Source organism: Terrapene carolina, unplaced genomic scaffold, assembly GCF_002925995.2.
Source record: "Terrapene carolina triunguis isolate 2854851 unplaced genomic scaffold, T_m_triunguis-2.0 Scaffold89, whole genome shotgun sequence".
Lineage (NCBI taxonomy): Eukaryota > Metazoa > Chordata > Testudines > Emydidae > Terrapene > Terrapene triunguis.
In genome coordinates this window covers 32282858-32291601 of record NW_020664440.1, presented here as the reverse complement: position 1 = coordinate 32291601, position 8744 = coordinate 32282858, and the positions used below count along the sequence as shown (strand labels likewise).

Here is an 8744-nt window from a genome sequence, read left to right as displayed (position 1 = left end):
CCCCCCCCCCCCCCCCCCCCATCCCGCTGGTGCGATCTCCCCGGGACGGTGCCATGTTCCCTGTCCTCCTCCGTCCCCGTGCTGTGATGTCCCCAGGACAGTGCCATGTCCCCTGCCCCCCATCCCCATGGTGTGATCTCCCCACGACAGTGCCATATCCCATGTCCAACCCCACGTCTCCATGGTGCCATCTCCCAGGGACAGTGCCACATCTCCACCTCCCTGTCCCATAGTTCAGTCTTCCCAGGGATGGGGCCACAGCCTCCTGGCCTGGATCCACAGGTCTGGTTCTATGGCCCAAGCTTTGGAACTGCCTCTGTGAGGAAACCCCTGCAGCATGCCAGACCCAACTCTTCTTCCAGGATAAGCCACTTGGCCTCACCACCTCCTAGGCTGGATCTCTGGTCCATCAGCACCTTGCTTCACACCGTGAGCTCCGTTCAGCCAGTCCAACTGGGATGGACCTCCTGAAGGAGACTTGTACAATCTTAGGGAGCAATGCCCCACCTCAGACTTCTGCGGGGGCACTCAGCCAGCATTGTAAAATAGAAGGGTTTGTTAGTCCTTAGCTTAGCACAGAGAACAGAAAGTTACCGCATGGTCCATCTTGGCCAGCCCAGAGCCTTATTCTGACCCCTCTTTTGTCCCAGTTCAGGAGAGTCTCCAGCTTCCATCCACCTGGCCCCTCCTCAGTCCTATGTTCCTGTTCCCCGACAAGCATGGCTAGCTTCCTGCGGAGGGGAGGGCCATCCGTGGTCCTTAGTTGCTAGGTACCAAATGTCTGGGCAATGGAGTGGCCATTGTCATCTTGGACCCTCCAGGGACATGGGTCCCACCCCCCTGACAGCATCAGTAACACCTGGGTCTCTGCAGAGAGTAAACAACCTTTTCCCAGCACCTACTTAATGCAGCATGCAGGGGAAACTGATGCATGCACACACTATTCATACAAAATATTACAGAAAATTCCCACTCCATCACACCCCTGTCCACTCCATCCCTGTGGCGTGATCTCCCCAGGGACAGTGCCACGTCCCTTTCCCCCATCCCCGTGGCGTGATCTTCCCAGGGATGGTGGCACGTCCCTCCCATTCCCATAGCGCAATCTCCCCAGGAATGGTGCCATATCCCCCCACCACATCCCCGTGGTGTGATCTCCCCAGGGATGATGCCACGTCCCCCCCATCGCTGTGGTGCAATCTCCCAGGGACAATGCCACGTTCCCCCCCCATCCCTGTGGCGCAATCTCCCTGGGGATGGTGTCACGCCCTCCCCATCCCCGGGGACGGTGGCACATCCCCCATCCTCCTCCCCATTCCCAGGGTGTGATTTCCCCAGGGATGGTGCCATGTCCCCCTTTCCCTCCAGTGGGCACAGTGGCCATGGTGGGGCTGAGATTTACATGGCTCCAAATCCTTATCCACTTCCAGCTGCATTGCCCAGCCTGAATTGAAGGCTCTTGTGAGGGCTGGGGGCCCAGTCGTGCCAGGGGCTACCAAGAGACATGGTAAGCCCCGCCCGGAGACACTCCCAGTGGTGGCGGGTGCAGGAGGTCCAGGGTGGCCATGGTACAGAGATGGGGACTGCAGTGCTAGAGGTGCGTGTCCATGTGCCCAGCATGTCCTGGATGTGCTCACCGTAGCAGTTTGGGGGGGGGGAGTGCTGCAGCAGGATACCCCCATAACCAGCCACTCCCTCCCCATCTCCCCAGGGGCCAGAGTGGCACCATGAAGGTGAAGCTGAAGAATGTGTTTGTCATTTACTTCCTAGTGTCGGTGATTGGGCTCATGTACGCGTTGCTGCAGCTGGGTGAGTGCTGGGCTGAGCGCAGCAGCTGCGGTGCTGGGGCTGAACTCAGAGCAGGTTCATGGGCCCGGACAGCGCTGTTGGGCCAGGAGCTGTTCTCGATCCCCACCAGAGCATGGTGCCAGCAGTCACTGGCCCCTGAACATCCTCTCTCCCCCTAGTGAGACAGACAGACAGAGAGGGGAGCCTGTCTGGGTACCAGTGCCAGCCCCTGTCCTACTGGATGCTAGCCCCTGCCCCAGCTCCACTGGATAGCTGCGTAAAGAGCCAGGAGTTCAGCCAGAGGTGCGGAGTGAGGGATTAGACTGGAGGGAAGAGCACAGACCCTGTCTCAGGAAACTCGGGGAGTCACAGGAATACTCAAGGGTCAGACGGTGGGTTAGGAGGGAGCATACTGGTTTGGAAGAAGGGATGGGAGCCTGGTTGCTCCCTGACTATGGCTGGGTCCAGCTGGGGAATCGTTCCCAGGGGAGAGGCTGGGAGCCACGCAGCTCCCTGATGGGAATGGGTCTGGCTGGGAGCCCCGCTGCTTCCCAGTAGGGAGATGAGGAAGGGCTGGGAACACCGTTACTCAACGGATTTCAAGTCAGGCAGGGAACACTTTGGGGACCAGGCTGTTGGGCCCAGTCTTCCCCTAGGGAGGGGTGGGCTAGCTGCAACCCAGAGGGTCTCCCTTCTCTGACCTGTCTGCCTCCTCTGCCTGGCTCCAGGTCAGCCCTGCGACTGCTCCCAGCACCTGAGATCAGCCAGTGACCTCATGCATGGCAAGGACAAGAAGATCTCCCAGCTGCTGAGTGAGGTGAAGCGGCTGCAGGCACGAGGAAAGGGCCCAGAGCTGGAGGGACAGGCACTGCCCATCATCTACGCCATCACACCCACCTATGCCAGGTGGGAGCTCCTGCTGGGGGGAGCTGAAGGGGGCTTGGCCATGCTGGGAATAGGCTGGGCTTGGGGAGATGGGAGGCTCTGCTGGGGATGGGAAGAGTCTCCATGTGCTAGGAACAGAAATTACTCCAGGGCTGGATTCAGCAGCCTGAAACCCAGCCGCAAGGAGAGCAGGCACCTGCAGGTAGCAGGTTAGGGCCCTGTGGCTCCCATGGAACCCGCCAGCTGGCTCTGCTGCAGTGTTAGCAGTCAGGGGGCTGAAAGGGGCCCTGCTCCCCCTGCCCAGCACCAGTCACTGTTTATGGAAATACTCCAGTCACTCCCAAGCACCCAGGGAAGCAACCTCTGCAGAAGCTACTAAGCCATATTTCCCAGGATCTAACTGGCCTGCCTCTTCCCATCCTTGTCAGATGAGATTGTGGTTTCCACACCCCCAGTTACTGTTGCCTTGCTGGGGTAAGACATGGCTGAGGGGAAGAATATCCCTCCAGCAGACAGAGCTGGTATTAAACCCATTTGTGCCGGAGGAGCTGAGATTTCTCTAATGCCAAGCACTGGCAACTCCAGAAATGGATATTTCGATACCCAAGAGGTGCTCTTTGGAACCCGACTGCTTCATCCCCGCTGGGAGGAACAGTCTAACTCCACTGCATGCTCCCCCTTGCCCACCCCAGTCTGCCTCATCACCACCCCTTTCCCTGAAGGCTGCTGCATGTCCCTGGTTTCTCTCCCACTACCACCTTCTCCAGCTCGTGTGCTTCTCTCTGGCTTCTCCCCCTTTATTGTTCTCCAGGCCAAGTTGGTACGTTCCTCTATTGTTTCACCCTTCCCCCTAGGCTGAGCTGCCCCATCTCTATTGTTTCCCCCTCCTCCCGAGGCTGAGCTGGTGCATTTCTCTATTGTTTCCCCCTTCCTCCTCAGCTGGCATATTTCTCTATTGTCTTCCCCCACCCCCCTCCACCCCGCCCGCCAAGCTGAGATGGTGCATCTCTCTGTTGTTTCTCCTCTCCCGCAGGCTGGTGCAGAAGGCTGAGCTGGTGCGCATCTCACAGACCTTCCTGCATGTGAAGAACTTCCACTGGATCGTGGTAGAGGACTCCCCAGTGAAGACCCAGCTGGTGTCGGAGCTGCTGGCCCAGAGCGGCCTGCGCTTCACCCATCTGCACACGGAGACATCCAAGGAGCACAAGCGCAAGGAGAGCGACCCCAACTGGCTGAAGCCCCGTGGCGTGGAGCAGCGTAACCTGGCCCTGCAGTGGCTGCGTGAGAACCGGGAGCTCAGTGAGGAGGGTGTGGTCTACTTCGCCGACGATGACAACACCTACAGCCTGCGCCTCTTCGATGAGGTGGGTGCTGTGTGCTTCGGGGGGAAGGAGTGGGGCACTGGGACAGCGTAGATGTAATGTGGGGGGGGGGGGGGGCAGGTCACTGGAGCCAGGCTGGGGAAGTGGGGGAGGCAGGTGTCACAGATCCACGTGATCGGTGCTATGGGCCCAGCTCAGGAACAGTCTCTAGGAGGAACCTTTTCAGTGTGCCAGTCCCCCTAGGGTCACACCCTGGAGGAAGCGTGAGCCATACGGCTTCACTGCCTCCTGAACCTGTTCCTCAGGGCCTCCAGCACTCCTGCTTCACACCATGAGCTTCATTCAGCGAGTCCAACTGAGACACTCCGATGGAGACTGGTACACTCCCCAGGGATCAATGCACCTCGCCAAGCATTTCAGTGACACTCACACAGTGTTCTCCTCTGGAACACACCATAGGCAGTCCTTAGGTTAGCACAGAGAACACATCAAAGCACAGTCCAATCTGGTTAGCCCAGAGCCCAGCCGAGCTATAGTGAGCCCCTTGGTTCAAGCTGTCTCTGACCCTCTGTCTGATTCCTCGGACTCCCCAACTGACTCCTGCTCTTCTCCCTCCTCTCTCATCTCTTCAGTCTGGATCTGAGACCAGCCCCCATGTTGGGAGGCAGGGAAGTCTATAGTTTTCTGGGCCACTTGGTTGCCAGGTATCAACGTCCGAGCAATTGGATTTGCCATTGTCTTTTTACAGGCTCCACTTCTATGGGGATTAAGGCCCAGACAGTTAGGTGACACCCACACCTCTGTCTCCTAGCCAGCCCCAAGACCAAACAGTCCTGCCCTGCCCCCCTCCCCACACCACCACTGGGTAACAATGTAGCATATAGGGGAAACTGAGGCACACATAAGCTTCATAAAAATATTACCAAAAATTCCCACTTTGTCACATCTCTTCCCTCTTTGAGACCAAGCTGAGCAGGGTCACTTAAACCAGTCACCTGGGGAAGTTCGAACCCACAAATGTTATCCAGAGATACTACATCTTCCCCTTCTCCTTAGTAGCTGTCCCACCCGGCACTCTCGAGATTCTTATAGCACAGTTGCCATTCAGTCCAACTTATAGCTTGAATACGCCGTTCTGAGCACTTTCCCATCCTCCCTTAGGTCTGGTCTGTTAGATGGCACCAGCAGGGTGCAGCCCCGCTCCCTTTTATACCCCAAAACCTTGAGTTTGAAACTGGGCTGGGATCCAGCCACTCCCTCGACCCCCTCATTGGCTGCGGAGTGAGGAGGGCAATGAGCCCCGGTCCTCCAAGTGTCAGCTTGGCTGCAGCCGGGGGTGTCCTTAGCCTAGGTTGGGGTAGGAAGTTACTCCTGGATCATTTGGTCTTCGCCTAGCCATATCCCTGGGGCTGTGGTGTCCCAGGGTTTGGTGAAGCAGGCATGCAAGGGGCTCCTTCACATTGGTGTGTCTCAACCCCAGCGCTGTGTGATGCAAGGAACCCATCTCCCCACTTGGGGTCAGTCTGTTGCCTTCACCCCCAGGACAATCCTCTCATCCCCTGCTCCTGGTGGGCCGTGATTTAGGCTCTCTTGGCTAAGAGAATGCATGTGGTCAGGGCCACCCTCTGATCAGGTGTCTGTTACCAGAAGCGGCCTCTTCACTGGGGCTTCTCTCCCGCTGGCCAGGGCAAACCTGTTTGGCCATCCCCCTGCCCTGCCTGTGTCTGCCCACACTCAGCTGGGGTTTCAGATACCACAGGGCTCGGCTCTGCCTCTACTTTCCCAGCGAGGGCAGGCCGGGAGCTTGCTCCCTTGGTCACAGCATCAGGCGTCGGGGAAGTTTCGCCTGAGCCAGTGTGACTCACATCTCCCGTGTGCAGCTGGCTGAGGCCATTCCCCTGCCCCACTCAGATCTGGCTGTATGGTTACAGACTGAAAGGTGCCCTGAGCTAACAGCCATTCCTTTCTGTTGCAAGCAAGGGGGGAAACCCTCCTGCTCCCTGCCAGCCAAGCTATTTGCATTTTCACTGACACCTCCAGTCTGAGCCTGTCGGCTCGGGTGGTTCAAAGCCTGGGCAGGTACAGAAACGGGCGGAATTTTGTCTTAAGGTGATACAGTCAGTCCCCAAAAGGATGTCAGAGCTGATATCCTGGAGACCAGCCACCCCGAGCCCTCCTGGGTCTGCACAGAGCTAGACAAAAGTAACCTTAACCCAGCTGACACAGCCTTTCAGCATGTGATGGGTTGTACCACGTGTGCTCTGACAAGGGCTCTCTGTCCCAGAATCTCTCTACCCCAGGAACGTCTTCCTAGTAACCAGCACCTTCTGCTCCCACTGGGGATCCCATGAGTCTGAGCCCAGCAGAGTACCACAGGACATGTGTACAGTGCCTGGATCAGGAGCCAATCTTTCACCACCCCCGGTGCCCCCGAGGAGCTGGCTGTGTGACTCACACTCAGCGCCTGAGCTACAATGCGGCCTTCTTGGTTGGGCAGAGTGAAGTAGCAAACCTTATTTCATCAAGCCTTGGCCATAGTGCCCACTTCTGTCCTGTTTTCCTACAGATATTACATCTCGCGTCTCAGAGGTCCCTTGGAAGAAGCCTGCCCACATGGGTTTACCTGGGGTGCCTCCACTGGTTCCCTTTCCCAGGACCCATGCTTAGCCCAGTTCCCTTTGGGTCTCTCTTCATACCCACACCTACTGTCCACAAAATCATTGGCCAACTGACTTGTGCTATGCAGATCCTTCAGTTCCCTGTGCACTAGCCACATTTTAAGTTTGTGACGACTGATCTCATAGAGTTCCTCCAACCCACCCAGGTTATACCAATCCTCCCGTGTAGTGTCCCTGCACTCTTACCCCACTTGTGGAGATATTCTCCCATCAGGGTGGTGGTTTCCATGTAGGTCACACCCTGGGTCTTTTGCGCACCCCGAAACCTCCCTATAAGCCCCAGATGTCAATTCAGACATAAGCCATAGAGTCTTTCTGAACTGTTCATAGTCCCCAGTGTCAGCTCCATCCATGTGGCTGAACGCCTCTATAGCGGTGGGCCTGAGTAAGGGGTGAAACAGCGGAACCAGTCTGCAGGGTCAACCTGGTTCAAATCACAAGCCTTTTCAAAGGCAGTGAGACAGGCATCAATATCCCCGCTTCGTAAACTGGGATCTATGTTCCCTGCGGAATCAGCATCTTTCCCCACTTGTCCCTCTGCTTCTCCATATCTGGTTCCTGCTTTCACTCCTTCTCCGGGTTCTTCCGCTGTTCTTCCTCCTTGGAAGCCGAGAGGGAACAATCTACTAGCATCTTCACTCTCAGCGCCAAATCCCACCACTTCAGATCTATCAATGGGGAACCAAGTCGCAAAGACCACTGCTGTACGGGGAGCCGGGTCTCAAGGATGTCCTATTGCTGTCTCTGTCACTCTCATACCCTCTTGGAACCCCGCCTGGATCTGGAACCTGCTTCTTGGACCGGTCATCCTTCTTCAGCCGTACAGCTGCACCTTGTTGAGCTTCCCAACGCTTAACCCTCTTTGCCTGCACATGTTTGCATTGCCTGTCTTAGGGAGCTGGCTACAGACCATTTTTTTGCTGTTTCCTTTAACTATCCTTGTTTTACTGCTGCAAGTCATTTATTACAAAATGCTACCAGTGCAGTCAGCATCCCACCGCTACCACCATCTGTCATGGATCCACAAGATCGGTGATACGGTGTCAGTTTGGGAAGAGTCTCTAGCAGGAACCCCTTCAGTGTGTCAGACCCCCTGGAGGCCGTGTAAGACACATGGCTTCACCGCCTCGTGAAACTGGACCTCTAGGCCTCCGTCACGCCTGCTTCACATTGTGAGCTCCATTCTGCAAGTCCAACTGAGACAGACCCCCAGTGGCGACTGGTGCACTCCCCAGGGATTAGTGCACCTCGCCAAGCATTGGCAGTGACACTCACACAGTGTTGTCAAAACACTTGGGTTTATTAGTCCTCTGGAACACACCATACGGAGTCCTTAGGTTAGCACAGAGAACAGACGTTAAAGCGCAGTCCAGTCTGGTTCGCCCAGGGCCCAGCCGAGCTGTAGTGAGCTCCTTGGTTCAAGTTCTCACTGACCCTCCGTCTAATCTCCTCTGTCAGACTCCAGGTGAGAGCCCCGGCTGCCTCCAGCCACCCACTCTTGCCCCTCCACCCCTGCTCACATCTCTCCAGTCCTTGGATCTCAACCTGGGGGAATGTTGCTCAGCCCCCCTTCCCCCTGCTGAGGGGTGAGGAAGTCTATAGCTTTCTGGGTCATTGATTGCTAGGGAGACAATTGGATTTGTCTGGTGTCTTTTGAGGTGTTCCACTAGTATGGGGATTGAGACCCAGACAGGCGACACCCTCACCTCTGTCTCCAGCCTGCCCCGAGAGCAAACAGTGTCGTCGTCCCCCACCACCACCACACACACACTGGGTAACAATGCACTGTACAGGGGAAATGGAGACAGTTAGACGTGTCATAAAAATATTACAAAGAATTCCCACTTTGTCACAGCAGGGCGCTGGAGGCAGGGGGTGGGGTGACGGGAGTGGGCGGCAGGGCGCTGGAGGCAGGGGGTGGGGTGATGGGGAAGTGGGGGCGGCAGGGCGCTGGAGGCATGGTGGTAGGGTGACGGAGAAGGGGGTGGGCCGCAGGGTGCTGGATGCTGGGGAGGGTGGCAGCATGCTGGAGGCAGGGGGTGGGGTGATGGGGAAGGGAGTGGGCGGCAGG

General features: G+C 57.0%; 1 protein-coding gene across 1 annotated transcript in view; it reads left to right on the top strand.

The window, feature by feature from the left end:
* B3GAT3 (beta-1,3-glucuronyltransferase 3) overlaps positions 1-8744 on the top strand; it is an 11105-nt gene that overhangs the window by 727 nt on the left and 1634 nt on the right. The window contains exons 2-4 of the mRNA XM_026650486.2: positions 1712-1809; positions 2517-2694; positions 3707-4037. Coding sequence (XP_026506271.1) covers positions 1728-1809; positions 2517-2694; positions 3707-4037 — 591 coding nt within the window. The 5' untranslated portion in view covers positions 1712-1727. The remainder of the gene's footprint in view (positions 1-1711; positions 1810-2516; positions 2695-3706; positions 4038-8744) is intronic.